We start from the raw sequence: 17,394 nt of genomic DNA on the forward strand, positions 1-17,394 counted from the left end.
GGCTCCAGAGTCAGTACTTAGATGCTATTAGTACTTTTAATGTTTTTAACTAATTAATAGTTGATTTACAATGTTGTGCCAATCTCTGCTGTACAGCAAAGTGACATATACATATCAAGAACAGTAACAAAAAAACCACAGTGACTTAGCACTAGGCCTAATTATTTATATATAAGCATAAGAACAGCTGGCTGCATGCTAGCAATGTAATACTTTTCACTCTCATGGAAAAAAACAATGCCCAGCCAATTTTTGTTTTGGGAGGTGGTGATGGAGGATTTAACCAAAAACAAGCATTATAATAATTCTACTAAAACATACTTGTTGGCAAACTTCTAGAGGTTGAAATGTTTCAAACAAGGATTGTCTGAGACGTCATCAGATGATATTTAAAAAGTTCTGAGAACTTGCTTATAGTGGTAACAGTAGGAAATCACCTTCAATTTTCCTAATGAAGTCACACATTTACCAGTGGAGGCAGAAATTCTGCCACATGTAGGTTCTGCAAGTATTAGAAAGGAACGGAGGCCCAATCTCAGCTCCAATTCAAGCCCTTGGCATCTCTTACTAGGCTCTCCAACAGAATCCCAGCCTCCATGGCTCCTGACTTCAAATTCACTCTCAGTGCAGCTGCAGATGGGCTCCAGCAGTGTCCACGTCAGTCTGTCTATGTTGCCTGTTTGCTTAAACCCTTTCAGCGGCCCCTCTGGTCTGAAGGCCAGGTTTTAGCTCCTGAAGCTTGGCCGTCAGGCCTGGGTACGAGGGCCAGTTCCACCATGGGCACTCCTTGCCCCCTGCACATCTCAGCCACCAGCCTGTAGCCTCTGCCCATGACGTCCTCACTGTGAGGGCTCTTGTCCCCTCTTGTCCCTTTATCTGGAAAGCTCCCTCTGCACCCAACCTCACACTGGGTGGGCTTCATCTGCTCATTCTTGATGGCTCCACTTGGGCAGCACCATCCCCCCAGGAACTCTTCCCTACCTCCTGGAGTCCCTCCTTCCTTGCCTTTCCCTCACCAGGCTGGGTTAGAGACCATGGAGTCTATACAACACTTACTCAGTACGTCTGGTTTTCTCTTTCACCTTCAGTTTCTCATGGGCAAGGGCTATGTCACATCCACCCTCGGATCCCCAGAGCCAGCTGCAGCCTCCTCACTTTTTTGCCCCTGCCCTTTAGCCAGCTCTAAGCGCCTTCTCTCATCCCTTTCCACTGGCCATGGCTGGTCTGACTGCATGGAGGTGTGGACGAGCGGAGGACATCCTACCTTCCAGTTTCCAGCAGAGAGGTTCTGGAGTGATCCGGCAGAGCCTTCCAAGGTGGCTGGGTTGGAACTTTCTGCTAGGAGGGTCAGATACGGTTTTACCACCGATGGGTGCCACAGCATCTCAACGCCTTTGGGGGACTTCGACAGTCCTGGGATAGGACCGACTCCATCCCACTGAAAGACAAAGAACATGCGCTGGTGGAGGCAAAGTGAAGACAGTATTCAACATCTGAAAACATTCCTTTCTGCTGGACTCAGCCAGAGCTACGCAGAAAAGCTGAATCATGAGAAAAAATGTTTTCTTGCCAAATATGTGATTTCTTACTCCCAGAGAAATGAAACTTTTAAGAGTTTCATATCAAATAAAATGCTAACTTGATCCTCTTGTGGTGTCCTCTTTTTCTTCTTCTTCTTCTTCCCCCAGCAGCTTGGCTCCGAATCTTTGCTGGGAGACTCTTTTCCGAGTAAGTCATCCAATTCGTTCAGCCCCAGCAGCCGGGCCTGAGGCACCTCCAGCTCCAGCCGATAAGACAGGTTCCTCAGGGTGCACACGCAGTTCTCCACGGTCTGAAACCCAACACGGCGCAGGGTTAAAACCATCATAGCGTGCCAGCGCAGAATGCTTCTGTACCAATCACCAGTGGCACTAAATACATGTAGAATATGAAAGAACTGTTTTTCACTGATGGGAACCTGCAACCTGAAAGTTAGAACTCTGATTCCAGACTGTTGGTGGGACCCCAAGCTCACAGAGTGTGCAGAGCCACCAGAAGAAGAGCTGAGGATCTGACTTCACAGTGAGTGAAATGTGCGGGGCTCTGGAGGGAAGAACACCCAAGGTTTCTGCTTCAGGGCTGCTGCAGTGGCAGATGCCCCCAAATTACCAGAACCCCACTCCTCCTCATAGCTGGGAACTCTCATCATGACAGCAGCTGTGGCCAACCCCCTCTGGCACAGCCCCTCCCCCAAATGCCATCTTTGTCCTCTTCTTCCATCTCCCACCTCTCCCCTCCATCTGTGGAAAGTTCCACGATCTCTTTCATTCTACATTTTGTCTTCTGTACATGGTCTTTTGCCCCCCAAAGTGTCTATCACACCTCTAATTGGGAAGCCAACTGTCTACTCAACCAAGAGTGTCAAAAACCAAGTTCAGTTTTGCCCCGCAAGCACTCCCCTTCCAACTTGTTTACTCCTCTCAGTTTCATCTGTAGATCTTTTGGTTCTATGAAGCTCAAATGAAAACCTGGCCGTCACTTTGAATTCTCCTCTACCTCCTCCCAAGCCTGCCACTCATCATTCGTTTCTCTCACAGACCCTTATCTTCAAACCCAGGCCTACTTGCGGCCTCTCTCTGTCCAGCCCAATCTGAACCATACATGACTGGCCTGCCTTGGGAGTCTTGACACATTTAGTCCCTCTTTCCTGTTTCTCCCCACCTTCCCCAGCCTCTGATGCCAGTGCAGACCCTGGATGATGAGCAGAATGCCTTGTACAAGGGCTGGGATGGAGGAAATAGGAGGGGAGGATAAGGGGCTTATACTGGGAACAGAGGGAGTGAATGAAAGGCAGCAACCTGGGATGTAGAGAGGGGCATCCTTTGGTACCGAGGCAGGTCGGGCAGAGAGGTGGGGGGGATTCCAGTGCCTCAATCAAGAACTTTTATTCAGTAAATACTCAGATGCAGATGGATCTGATTGTAGCAGCAGGGGATACAGAATTAGAGGGAACAGCAGTGGGCAATCACCTTGACACTGAACCCAGGAGAATCACAGAGAAGGTCTGGACCCTGCTAAGGTTCTTACCACATGGAATCACTCAGTTTTCACAGTTCTAAGGCTATTTTCGTTAAGTTCTCTTGTCTCTGTTAACTTGTAATTTTTAGAGACATTCTCCCTTTAACCTGGAGCATAACCTAATGAAGAGGAGAGGGTCAGGAATCCCAGCCAGAGTCAAGGGCATGCAGACGGTGGTGGTCAGCAGCTGTCGTCCTCTGCCAACCAGCATTCACTGACCTTGCTGTCGTAATCGGAAGTGTTCACACACGTGTGGATCACATACAACAGCGAGTCCACCAGCCCCTCGCAGGACCGCATCTGCTTCCTCGCTTCCTCCCCAGCAGAGCTGAGATTCCTATACAGGCAGAGACACAGGGGAGCTCATTAGCCATGGAGCCTTACCTTAATGATCTGAGAATGGACGACAGAGCAGCATGTAAATCTGGTCTGAGGAGGCGTATGGAGCCTGCATTTTAAAGTCTCAAGAGCTCATAATAATAGCCAGCCCCTCATTAGCCACGAACAGAAGACAGTAGGGACACTTGAACTTCATATCTCTCTCATGACAGGTCACTTTCCAACCTCCTAAAAGGATTATTTTTGGGGCTTATCCTGAGTTTCCTTCTATGTAAAAAAGGAGGAATAATAGTAACTATCTCATAGGATTGCTGTGAGGAAAAGATGAATTGCTACAGATAAAGCAATTACAAAAGTGCCCACCATATGAAAGGATGTGTGTTAGCCATGCGTGGTTGCTATATTCAGGCAGTTTTACTTTCCTTGTAAGGCCATAAGGTCTTGGCAGTCCCTGCACCTATTAAAACATGTTTTGCACGTAGTAGGTGGTCACAAATGCTTCTTGAATGAACAGAGGAAACATCACTTCTTATACAAAAACTTCAAGTTAAATGAGAACACTTGGTCATGTTACAATTTTCCTGATCTTTTAAATTATTAAAACTCTGAGTTGTTTTTAGGTCTCATCCACACTGAAATTTTACTATCCATTCAATTTCGTGAATTGATACCAAATTATAAGGCTCTATTTTATGTGCCATTAACAAAGTAGTCTAACTCTGCAATTTTGCAAAAATTAGCCTTTGTAAAGGGGACTGAGAATGACTTCTCTTTTCAGCTTTGTTTTTCTGAGGCCAAGGAGATACTATCACCTATAATCCCTCTGTGGTAACCTCTATGCTGCACTCAACAGCTGCCCTCTTCTGTTCCTCATATCTCTCTGGTTTTCCTCTCATCTGCTGTCTTCCTTCTCAGCCTCTTCTGCCCATGGGTCCTTCTGGGGGTGCACAGGGCTATACTGGTCCCTGCCTCTATCTTTCCACTCTTCCTGGATGGTGTCCTTCTGTTCCTTGGATTTAACACAAGGAATACAACCTGTGGACCCATGACCCCTAAATGTCTATCTTTAGGGCAACCCCTCTCAAGAACTCCAAACTCATTTATCCCGATAGTACTGTATGGATAGCTAATTAGATATCTCAAGTAGACCAGCCAAAACCCTCAGTTACTCCCCACTCCCCTCTGCCTGACCTCATCAACAGCACTTCCATGCTCCCAGCTGATCTGGCCAAAGATAAAGGCGCTGTCCTTACTTCCTCTCTTTTCATTGTCTATCACAGTCAGTCAATGAGTAAATCTTGTCAGCCTTTCCCTCTATAACATACCCCACTCTGCCTACCTCTCTCTAGAGCCTGGTCTCAGCCAGTCTCATTGTTTGCCTGGATTGATGCACAGCCTCACCTTCTTGCCTCCACTGTCCCCTACATCACAGTCAGAAACCATGCCCACTCCTGTGATTAAACCCTGTTTCCCATGGCACTTGGCATGTGGTACAGACTCTTTCCTGTGATTTAAAAAACCTGACATAACCTGGCGCCACTCTGCACCTTGCACAGTAAGCTCCAGCCTCGAGCCCGTCCCTGCCCCGGAGTCTTTACACCCCTTGTTTCCTTGGCCTAGTGTGTCCTCCTCACCTCCCTCACAGGCCCTCATGTGAGCAGCTTCTGCAGTATTTCAGATGCAGGCTGAAACTTTACCTCCTATGAGAGACCACCTGACCTTCAAAGTACCCAGCTAGTAACTCTTGCTGCTAAGTCGCTTCAGTCGTGTCCGACTCTGAGACCCCATAGACGGCAGCCCACCAGGCTCCTCCATGCCTGGGATTCTCCAGGCAAGAACACTGGAGTGGGCTGCCATTTCCTTCTCTAATGCATGAAAGTGAGAAGTGAAAGTGAAGTTGCTCAGTCATATTCCACTCTTTGCGACCCCATGGACTGCAGCCCACCAAGCTCCTCCATCCATGGGATTTTCCAGGCAAGAGTACTGGAGTGGGGTGCCATCACCTTCTTCGTAGTAACTCTTAGGTCACCCTATTTTTTTTTAATGACATCTGTTATTTTCCTATTTACCTATCTTCATCAATAGAACTTTGTTCTATCAGAGCAGAGATCTAGTCTGTTTTGGTCATCACTAAATGTACACAGAAGGCATTCGCCAAATGTTAATAGCTCTGAACCACTGGGGGAGCCTGTGTGTCCTGCTCCTGGGCTTTCCCTGAAGCCCGGCAGACTGGCTGAGTGATCACAGTCTCCCCTTTCAGGCATGGGGAGAGGATGAGATGCTGACCCACGAATCAGCAGCTGCAGCCACGTGACCTGCTTGGTGATGCAGGAACCTGAGTCAGGGAGTTGGTCTGTCCTCTAAGAGCCTGACTCTTGTCACCACCACCGCCCCTGCCCCCACCCACCGCCCCTACCGGTTCTAAGCGAAGGAGCCCACAGTTAACCATTCCAATAGGGGAAGGCTTCAGAGGAGAAGCCCTCCTGGTGGCTCAGACGGTAAAATGTCTGCCTGCAATGTGGGAGACCTGGGTTCGATTCCTGGGGTTGGGAAGATCCCCTGGAGAAGGAAATGGCAATCCACTCCAGCACTCTTGTCTGGAAAATCTCATGGATGGAGGAGCCTGATAGGCTACAGTTTATGGGGTTGCAAAGAGTTGGACATGATTGAGCGACTTCACTTTCACTTTCAGAGAAGCCCAGGCCCCTTCCCCTGCTCCCACAAACTCTGTTGTAGAGATGCTTAGACAGCTTAAATGTGAAAAGCGCTCACTGTGTTATCACTACATGAAGCATTCTATACAAGCTGAGTCCTCACAATTCTGAGATGGTATTATTACCCCTGTTCTAAAGATGAGGAAACCAAGGTTCAGAATGGGACAGTAAGCCAGTCTGTCTGAGGCAGAACCCTAAGGTTTGTTTCAAGTTCCCAGAAGCCTTGGCAACAGCTGATGAGAACGACCAGCAAATAAGGAGCAATACTGTAACACTTAAAGGAGGCCTTCTGGATTTCAAATGCTAAAGATAATGACTGAAAATAGTATTTGGGTTCATTTTCATTTATTTATAGAACTCAAATCCAATGACTGTTTAAACTACACCTTTCTGAACCCTTTTAAAAGCAAAAAGGTTTCAACTATTACATTAAAAAAGTTTAAGTCACTCAGACGTGTCCAGCTCTTTGCAATTTCATGGACTATACAGTCCATGGAATTCTCTAGGCCAGAATACTGGAATGGGTAGCCTTTCCTTTCTCCAGGGGACCTTCCCAACCCAGGGATCGAACCCAGGTCTCCCGCATTGCAGGTGGACTCTTTACCAGCTGAGCCACCAGGGAAGCCCAAGAAAACTGAGTAGCCTATACCTTCTCCAGTGGATCTTCCCAACCCAGGAATCAAACTGGGGTCTCCTGCATAGCAGGCAGATTCTTTACCAACTGAGCTATCAGGGAAGCCCAGATTTAAAAGGACTGACATCTAATTAACAGGCATTGTATTAGTTTCAGGTGTACAACACAGTGATTTGACATCTGTAAACACTGTGAAATGATCACCACAGCGAGCCTGTCACCACACAAAGTCAAAAACATTTTATTTCTTGTGATGAGAACTTTTAAGATTAACTTTCTTAAGTCTCTGTCAGCTTTACAACACGACATTGTTGACTATAGTCACCACAGTCAACCAGGGCTTCCCTGATGGCTCGGACGCTAAAGAATCCACCTGCAACCTGCCTGCACATTAACGTTCAATCCCTGGGTTGGGGGGATCCCCCGTCCTAAGAAATGGCAACCCACTCCAGTATTCTTGCCTGGAGAATCCCCACGGGCAGCGGAGCCTAGGGCGCTACAGTCTACGCGGTCGCAAAGAGTTGGACACGACTGAGTGACTAAGCACAGCACACACAGCACACAGCTACCAAGGTGTACATTGTATCTTCATGACTTATTTATTTTACATCTCAAAGCTTATACCTCCATATTTTGAATTTAAACAAAAACCAGGCTACAAACACATTAGCAATCAGAATGTAATAACCAGAAAAACGCTGTTAAAGTGTAAAACACTGGAATTTTGGCAGTAACTTTTCAGACTGAAAGGTTTTTTTTTTGACTAGTCTATAGAAGAGTCATTTACAAGATAATGTTTTTCAAGCCACTAGTCTGTGCTCATGTTTTCCTCACAGAGTAACAAAGTCTAGTGGCTTAAAATTTTAAACAAACTTGAAAACTTACATAGATATTAATGAAAGTGAAGTAAATCATCCTAAAATCAACTTAGCTATGACACATATTATTTAATCAGACAATCGGAAAGAATAAATAAAATATCTACCTCAAGCAACCTGTTGTATTACGCAGAACGAGTGAAGTCTGAAATTTAATTTTATGATCATCATCAAAAGAAGAGTTATTCCATCCAGAATGTGGAACGATCACAGTGTTTGTCAGGGTCGAGAGAGCATCTCGGATGATTGTCATCTTTACAGCATCACATGAGGATAAATTCCATAGAACTCCTAAAGAAGGCAGAGTTTAAAATCAAATCATCAATTAGAAATCCTGCAGTTTTAGAAATGAAATGAACATATTAGCATTAGTTGATGGGAACTCAGTCTGTTCCAAATCTAATCTATGGCCTGAACTCACACCCAGGCTGGGGCTGGACCTCTAATAAATGTTGAGTGAACATATATGAGTTTCTGGTACATCACCAAGTCATCCTTAGGCAAGATGACTGTGGTTTTGCAAAGCAAAGCAGAGTTACTCCATGAGGAGGATGGGCACAATCTAATCAAAGATCACAAGTATGATGCATCTGTGATGGTTGTAAAAATGAGGTTCCTATATTCTCTTTCATTTAATGTTCTCTGTGACAAGCCATTTTTACAATTTAGTACTTGAAAAGAACTTCTCTTTCTCAAAAGACTTACACTTTTTCTTCATCACACTTCCTTTTCTTACTTTCGCTCGTGGGAAGCTCAAGCATAAATATTATGTGTGCAGTGACTTACTGGCACAAAGAATGGTTACACATTTGCTTCGTCTCCCTTATTTAGAAAAGGTTTAAACATTTGTTTCCACGTTAAGAGTGTTTTTAGTATGTGCAAATTACTACCATTCCTTTTTGGATACAGGCAAGACACTAACAATAAATTAAAAGCTGCTGATACTGTAATTCGTATCAAGATTCCAAGGACAACAGACCCTAAACGTAGCTTATTAGAGTGTTACTTGAATTACAAACATACTTGAAGTTCTTCATTTCTGTGTCAACCATAAGAGGTTTATTCTTACAGCATGCATATTTTCTAATAATTACTCTTTAGAAATTAGAGAAATTTCAAGATTATACCTACTCTAATTTTTACATCAATGCATTTTCCTAAGAAGGAAGGGGATGGAGGAGAAGTGGTGCAGCTGGTTCCTCTGCACTGAAGTCCCTCAGAACCCTACACTCCTGATGTATCCTTGGCAAGGATCCTTGCTTTCATCAGTACAGTGCTTTCAGAATTATCAGCACACAAAATGTTCGAGGCCCTGTGGAGGGGACAGGGTTGGCAAAATCTGCTCATGTCTATGGAAGCACGTCAGGCTTGTGAACATGACTGAAGAGTGTCAGGCTGGAGACAAGACTGAAAGCTGCTGCTCTGGGTCTGGTGACCAAGAGGCCAGCCTAGAAACTGCACCGCCTCCCCTGGGCCTGACAAAATCGCAGGGCCCTTTAAAAGGAGGGAGGCAGGAGAGAACTGACAGGAGCTTGCTTGCTTTCTTTATGAAGGGAGGAGGAGGGGTAGAGGCCAAGGCCAGAACCAGAGAGAACACTCTGTGAACCGGGAGGACCATCATTCCCCACGTCTGCCCTGACCCACCCTCAGGGCTGCCGACGGTCAGTGATGGAGGCAGATGCAGGGCTCCGTCTCGGGTCCTGGCTGCTCTCTGCTCTCACTTGGCTTTGGCTTTTGGGCCTCACCGACTGGGTTTCCTTTCTTCCCCCAAGACACTCTTTCACCCTTTCTCTGCTCCTACCCTTTGGGGTGGGACAGCCCACCATAAGCACAGCTTTTCAAAAACCTCAGCCTTAGCGGTGACCTACCTTGTTCGGCTCGGACTCGAGGGAGATTTGGACAGTCCAGAATCACAGAAAGACCCTGCTTTGTCTCTTAGAGCTTGTCCTGTCCACCATGACAGACCTTTGCTTCCATAATTATTTTGTGGCAGACGCACACGGCAGGCGCTCACAAAATGAACTTCAACTCCACAGGCGGCCCTACTTCTCTACGGATTCTGAGGGTTCTGCTGGGCTCCTGGAGGGGTGCCAGGGGAGGGGTGGGTGGAGAACTGGGGCCAGGGCTCTAGATCCTACCCCAGTTCACCCAGAGGGGCTCCAGCCTCTTTTCTCAATACTGAGCTTCACTTGTGTGTTGCTGTTTTGAAAACTGGGTTTTGGGTCTAAAAGACATTTAAAAAGGGCTGTATTAGGGGAAAAATATCTGAGGACGGATGACCACAGAACAGACCTTGGGAGCTAAGAGTGAAAAACGAGTCTCTGAAGGTTGGCTCTGACCTCAATGAGAGGTGAGCTGAGAGAAGACAACGGGTTGAGGTGCAAAAGGGATGGTGACAGCAGCTGCCACAAATAGGGCTCTACGATTTCCTGCCAGCCAGTTGGGCCTCACCACCCAGGGCGCCAAGGAGGCCTGCATCTGGGGCAGCGTGTGGCCCAGAGGCCGTGGTGGCGAAGGTCGTTTCCCAACTTTCCCTGCTGACAATTTTATGTCATGTGATTCCTAAGGCCATAGAGCAATTCTTCTGTGAAATCATTTCACAGTCCTCACTCTACAGAATTCTACACATGGGGCAGAGCTGCATTTTCCAACAAGCTACCTTCTACTTCACAGAATAAATGCATTCCAGTAAAATCCACTTAAGGCAAGGTTTATGGAAAGTAAAGTCTATCATATTGTAGGCTATAGGTATAAAATGAGATATATCTATACAGAAAAGTAAACAGTGTTGTCACAAACTTCAGGTGAAACCATGACTAAGAAGAGGACTGGTTCTTAGCACACTTATCTTGAAGCTGATGTCTAGAGGTTCTCTGATCGCTGGCAAAAAAGCTTGTTTCTCATGGTTCCTGCCTCCACTCCTGGCCCCTTCTAAGATCTACTCTGGCAAAGGATAGTTACCAGGTTTGTAGATTGGCCTGATTTTCTGTCCCAGAATGAGAATTTTGTCTGGATCTTTCTGTTCCTTGTCCAACATTTAGAATGATCAGTGAAGTTATATGTCATTTCACAGTCTACTACCAGCCATTACATCTACTTGGGACTAGACAGCAGAACGTTCACAAATCAACATCAACAACAGTAACTTGGCCATTTTACTGTGGTCTTACTCTTTGCCAGGCACAATGTGCTTTACACACAATACCTTAAAGAGTCAAGACACACAAAATAAACTTTCCATTTAATGATTTGGTAGGCTTGAAATTCCACATGTTGACTTTTTACAGTATGATGAGCATTTATCTTTTCTAAATCTAATATTAATTTAAATGTCATTAGGCAAGCATAGTAGGTAAGAAATACTCTTTCATTCTATGTCTGGTTACACTTATGCAGGGCACACAACAGGAGCTCAGGAATATATGTTAATAGATCCACTTAAATAGCCTGTATTTGTTTTTAGGTTTCTGTTTTACTGCTTGCCTGTCAGATTTAGTTCCTAAGTATTCCTTCTTTTTCACTTCTTTTCTGAGTGTTCTCAGAGTATCCTTTTATGTCTGTAACTATAGAGAGAGGGTCAGAACAGTGGTGTGGATTTTCAAGGGAATTCGCATCAGTTCAGTTCAGTTGCTCAGTCATGTCCGACTCTTTGCGACCCCATGAACTGCAGCACGTCAGGCCTCCCTGTCCATCACCATCTCCGGGAGTTCACTCAGACTCATGTCCATTGAGTCCGTGGTGCCATCCAGCCATCTCATCCTCGGTCATCCCCTTCTCCTCCTGCCCCCAATCCCTCCCAGCATCACAGTCTTTTCCAATGAGTCAACTCTTTGCATGAGGTGGCCAAAGTACTGGAGCTTCAGCTTTAGCATCATTCCTTCCAAAGAAATCCCAGGGCTGATCTCCTTCAGAATGGACTGGTTGGATCTCCTTGCAGTCCAAGGGCCTCTCGAGAGTCTTCTCCAACACCACAGTTGAAAAGCATCAATTCTTCAGTGCTCAGCCTTCTTCACAGTCCAACTCTCACATCCATACATGACCACAGGAAAAACTATAGCCTTGACTAGACGGACCTTAGTCAGCAAAGTAATGTCTCTGCTTTTGAATATACTATCTAGGTTGGTCATAACTTTTCTTACAAGGAGTAAGCATCTTTTAATTTCATGGCTGCAGTCACCATCTGCAGTGATTTTGGAGCCCCCAAAAATAAAGTCTGACACTGTTTACACTGTTTCTCCATCTATTTCCCATGAAGTGATGGGACCGGATGCCATGATCTTCGTTTTCTGAATGTTGAGCTTTAAGCCAACTTTTTTGCTCTCCTCTTTCACTTTCATCAAGAGGCTTTTTAGCTCTTCTTCACTTTCTGCCATAAGGGTGGTGTCATCTGCATATCTGAGGTTATTGATATTTCTCCCGGCAATCTTGATTCCAGCTTGTGTTTCTTCCAGTCCAGCGTTTCTCATGATGTACTCAGCATAGAAGTTAAATAAGCAGGGTGACAGTATATAGCCTTGACGTACTCCTTTTCCTATTTGGAACCAGTCTGTTGTTCCATGTCCAGTTCTAACTGTTGCTTCCTGACCTGCATACAGATTTCTCAAGAGGCAGGTCAGGTGGTCTGGGCTTCCCATCTCTTTCAGAATTTTCCACAGTTCATTGTGATCCACACAATCAAAGGCTTTGGGATAGTCAATAAAGCAGAGATAGATGTTTTTCTGGAACTCTCTTGCTTTTTCCATGATCCAGCGGATGTTGGCAATTTGATCTCTGGTTCCTCTGCCTTTTCTAAAACCAGCTTGAACATCAGGGAGTTCACGGTTCACATATTGCTGAAGCCTGGCTTGGAGAATTTTGAGCATTACTTTACTAGCATGTGATAGTTTTGCTTATTTTTCACCTGAAGACCTAAATGGACAGTTGCTGAAACCAGCACCCTAGTTATGGGGCTAGGGAAAGCACATTGCTGATCCATCTCCCAGCACCAGAAGTTAACACCAAAATGCCTGGATCTCCATCCCTCAAACTGCAAAACTGCAGGGTCAGTGTTTCCCAAATATAAATGTGAAATTATTTAGAGGTATGTAATCCTTCTGTAGATGTACACAGTAGCAGAGGAGGGTATCTTTTGGTCAACTTGGATGACTCATAAGACCAGTCTGTCATAGAAATTGAGGCTTCCTCTTCTGCAACTTCAAAAAATGTTCAAAATTATTCTTGATCAGAGAAAAGGAGGGATTCTATTTTTGATATGCTTGTGGCATCCACACAAAGGCAGCTTTCTGATCCCACACTAAGGGTTACATTATACTTCCAATCATGCACTTTCCCATATAACACTGAAAACTACATTTGGCATGGATTTAACTTGCCATTTTGAACATCAGAGCAAGTTCTAAGACACTGGTTTTTCTTCCCCACTTTCTATTTAAAAAATAAAGGTTATAGAAAGCTAAAGTAACCAGTTCTGATCAACCAATATTAGATGAAGAAGGTTCAATTAAACTTAAAAGCCTTAGCTATGGAATGATTAATTTGACTTTTCTACTCAAAGTAAAAAGCACCAGTCTTAAGACCAACTAATAATACCTGTGTGCACACATCACTAAAGTAGTAATAAAATAATGTTCTTGCCACTTAGTCTGTCTAGGGCTTCATTTAATGGGTCAGGGAGAATGTTCCTAGAGCAGTAAGTAATGAATAGAAAATACACTAACTCCCACATGCAGCGAGACTGAAAAGAAATAGAGAGCTTCAGGATTAGCATTCTCCATCAAAATGATAAACCTCCAGCTCCAACATCCTAATGCAGAATGTGCTTCAGAGATATTCAGCATGTTGACTTTTACAATATGATGTGCATTTTTTCTAAATTTAATATTAAATTTCATTAGGCAAGCATAGTAGGTAAGAAATACTCTTTCATTCTTTTATATGTCTGGCTACACTTATGCACAGCACACAATAAAATAAACTTAAAAATGAACTATGATTCAGCTTAGGAAACTTGAGGTTTTTATTCAAAACAATTAGTTTTTTTGTTGTGAGAACTATGAACATGCATAAACAAATTTAGAACATGTTAGGGAATTTCATGCCTCCTATTGAAGAAAACGCTGCTTATTCTCTACCACAGGAAAAAGTACATGTAATTAAGAGTAACCAGTAACCACAATGAAATACTGCCATAAGAGATGAAAGCTCATTTTTCCCACAAAGTATGAATAAAGTAATCAGAATACCATTTCACATAAATCCTTGGCTGCAGAATTTTGAAAGAGCTCACATTTAAAACTAGTTTTATAGCTATTCAAAGAGCCAAGTGATAATTTTATGGTTAAATTAGGAACTGATTTTACCTGATTCATTAAAATAATAGTACCATTTGAAAAATGTATTTCTTAAAGGATATTAGAAAACCAAACAACATTTGGAAAATGCTATTTTTCGAGTAGCATAAATACATAACAGCCTATGCAATTTTTTTCTGATATGAAATAAATCTAAGCCCATTAATTTTTATATAGTATTCATGTCGCTGCCTAGTTATCAAAAAACGAAAAAACAAAACAAAAAACCCAACACCAAACAACACAAGAGTTCATGGACACTGCAAAAAAAAAGAAAAGAAAAAAATAGCCAAAAAAGTACTAGTGCACTTCAGGTATCACTACTGACCATCCCCCGCATTTTCCTTCATAAGCTGGCCTCATGCTCAGTGTTTGTTCTTGTTTTAGTTATGCTCTTTCACGAGATGTCCACTAGGCACCCAAACCATAGGGGTGTGAAGAGTGTTAACTCAGAGGAGGGACAGTAAGGTCTTGGCCCCATGGTTCCCTGCACAGAGCAAGCATCATGACAAGTCAGGTCATGTTTCAGTTCTCTGGGGGTCAGAATACTGCGTGGTATACATGTTCATGCCCGCCCCCCCCCCCCCCCAGCTATTCTGCATCCATGGGCTCCGTGGAACAGGCTGCAGTTGTGTATCCCCACCCTGCAAGCATCTCTGAAAAAGAGGGGTAGAAATATTAGACTGTGAGCATGCAAAGTGCAGCTAATCCACACTGAGATGTGCTGAGTGTAAAGTATGCACTTGATTATGAAGACCTGGTATGGAACAAGTGAATGTAGAACACCCTACTAATAGCTTTCGTACTGCTTTCAAGTTGAAGTGATATTTTGGAACTATTGGGTCAAACAAATTACACTATTAAAATAAACAGATGTTTCTTTTCCTTTGTAATGTGGCTACTAGGAAGTTCATAACACGTGCCCTGCATTTACACTTTGGAAAAGTGCTGGTAGGGGTGCTTTTACAGCAGACATCAAAGGAAACAAGTAGGCGGGCCCTTGGCTCCCAGGAGGCCTTGACACAAAGAGTTACAGCACCAGGCAGCAGTGACCAAGGAGTCACCAGCAGGAAGGGCAACAAGGCCAGCTGGCATGTGGTTTGTGTCAGGCACTCCACAGCAACCCCAAGTGGCAGGTGCTGTGTTTATCACTGGGGAGCTGGTGCTGGTGAGGGGCACTTGCCAGGAGTCAGAGAGCAAGAAGGAAACAAGTCGATCAGACTCTGGAGGCCACACTCGCTCCCAATACCAGGTTGCCTCTCCCTGGATGTTCATTGAGCAGGCGAAGCTCCACCTTGGTGTGGAACTGGAGACCATGGCATTCAAGCTGGAGTGTGAAAGGTAGAGGCCAGGCGGAAGTGGACTTGGGGTGCTCTTCCATCTGAGAGGGGCAGGAATCGGGGGAACCCTGAGGCTGGGATTGGCCCAGAAGGGAAGGTGAGCTCAGGGGCTGTAGATTTGGCTGGCAGGTGGGGAAGTGTGGACTGTAAGGCCAGGGGTCATTCCAGGAGAGGACAGGGACACTGAGGGACCAGGAGGGGCAGAGCCTATGTTCAAGGACAGTACTTCAGGGAGCACGTGATGAGGACCTGAAGGAGTGCGGAGGGGACGGGAAGAGGAAGGGAGGATGCTTGTGATGAGAATTTGGAGCCTGATGTAAGCTGAGGGTGATGTCAAAGATGAGTCAACAGTTTAGCTCATGTGTGAGACTATGGTTCAGTTGACAGAGACGAGGAAATCAAGGGGGGAGTGGGAAAAAATAGTGTGAGAAGTACTTGCTATTTGTGGCTTCAGGTAAATGTCTCAAACTTTCCACTAGGATGGGAATGCTGAGACAGAAATGAAATAATGGGAAAGCAATTATTATGAGAGTGTCTTTAATTATAGTAATAGCTTTCTCTGGAGAAATTCCCAGGAAAACAAGTCATGGTGGGATAATCATCTCCAGGGTTCCGAAGAAGAGACCATCTCAGCAGAGATTCCTAAAACATGTGTGAAGTGAAGTCACTCAGTTGTGTCCGACTCTTTGTGACCCCATGGACTGTAGCCTATCAGGTTCCTCCGTCCATGGGATTTTCCAGACAAGAGAGCTGGAGTGGATTGCCATTTCCTTCTCCAGGGGCTCTTCCCAACCCAGGAATCGAACCTGGGTCTCCTGCATTGCAGGCAGACGCTTTACCGTCTGAGCCACCAACTGTAACTCAACTGTAAAATGTGTGGTGACCCTCAAACTAGCTGAATGTGCAGTCCTGGGCCTGGCTTACACTCCTACCTCCTGGCTTTCTTCTTCCTGTGCCTCTGCTGCCAGCCTAGGCTTTGCTACACTCATTGCTGGTTGGCACAGTGGCATCCTAGGTGGGGAGCAGTGCAGCTGCCTCAAGAGCTGGGTCCCACAGGGAGGCCTGGCCCAGCCAGCCTGTGGGGCTTGCTTTGTGACCCTGGTTGCTCCCTGAGATTTCCTGCTCAGCTAACACATACTCCATGCCAGGCATGGGAAGGCTAACTCGGACCCTGCTGCGGTCATGGTGGTCAGGACCTCTGGTTCCCATCACAGTGAATGATGGCTCAGATGCTGCACACAGTGTGGTCCCAGCCTGACTATTCAACTGGAAGGGGACTACTCTGGCTGCTTAAATTTTCCCAGCCAAAGGACCCAAACGATTGATCTTTATCTGTATAGAGTCTTTAAAGAACATAAGGGTTAGCCTTTGTTTCTGTGATTTTTCAGATACGAAGGTGGATCACAGCATCTTTAAAAAGATCTATCAATTTCTAAAGCTCCACTTACAGACCCACATTTGCATTTCATCATATTCTTTCTTACCTAGGTAACTTCCCAACTTCAGAGACAGGTTGAGAGGATTAATGACATCACGGAGGGATACAGTCTTATGCACCCTGGAAAAGCATTTCCTTTGAAAATAAATCAGCTTACAATTCAGAGTTGCTGACTAAGAATGGCCGGTAAGGCACATAAAGGATGATTGCTTTTGCTGGCGAACAGTTTATAAAAGTGAACAGGTCACATGAAGGGAAATCCTTCTAAGAGAAGTGCTCTGATGCAGGGGTGGCAGTGGGGGTAGTGACGTGGCCACCCTGGTTGATCTTCAGGTCACTTCAGGCGCCGACAGAGTGAGGCCTTTACACTATCACAAAGATGGCCCTAGGAAAAAGTTCCTGCAGCTGTAGGTTCCACAGCTGACTTCTGTGTGTTCCACAACGTACTTCTGCACTTGTAATGGCACTAAGCTTCTACCAAGTCATCTGGTCCAAGCAGAGCAGCTTAGAGACAGAAGGGCCTCCAGTCCTAGGTCTTAAGAGATCAGAAAGACTCCGAAACTGCAAAAGACCTGAGAAACATGGGTGGGGTCTTCTGGGCATCTTTTTTGGGTATTTCGTCATGTGCTCTCATCCTTCGCACA

General features: G+C 45.1%; 1 protein-coding gene and 1 long non-coding RNA gene across 45 annotated transcripts in view; one reads left to right on the plus strand and one right to left on the minus strand.

Moving 5' to 3' along the window:
- Positions 1–17,394, minus strand: part of PKP4 (plakophilin 4) — a 259,980-nt gene that overhangs the window by 16,488 nt on the left and 226,098 nt on the right. For all 44 annotated transcript variants that reach the window (XM_069577451.1, XM_069577443.1, XM_069577448.1 and 41 more), the window contains 4 exons: positions 7,730–7,913; positions 3,277–3,394; positions 1,640–1,831; positions 1,265–1,438 (listed from right to left, as the gene is read on the minus strand). In XM_069577451.1, the coding sequence (XP_069433552.1) occupies positions 1,265–1,438; positions 1,640–1,831; positions 3,277–3,394; positions 7,730–7,913 (668 nt within the window). The remainder of the gene's footprint in view (positions 1–1,264; positions 1,439–1,639; positions 1,832–3,276; positions 3,395–7,729; positions 7,914–17,394) is intronic.
- LOC138433936 (uncharacterized) overlaps positions 15,100–17,394 on the plus strand; it is a 31,444-nt gene continuing 29,149 nt past the window's right edge. Inside the window, exons 1-2 of the long non-coding RNA XR_011254530.1 lie at positions 15,100–15,313; positions 16,801–16,936. This is a non-coding gene — a long non-coding RNA (uncharacterized lncRNA). The remainder of the gene's footprint in view (positions 15,314–16,800; positions 16,937–17,394) is intronic.

Source organism: Ovis canadensis, chromosome 2 (assembly GCF_042477335.2).
Source record: "Ovis canadensis isolate MfBH-ARS-UI-01 breed Bighorn chromosome 2, ARS-UI_OviCan_v2, whole genome shotgun sequence".
Lineage (NCBI taxonomy): Eukaryota > Metazoa > Chordata > Mammalia > Artiodactyla > Bovidae > Ovis > Ovis canadensis.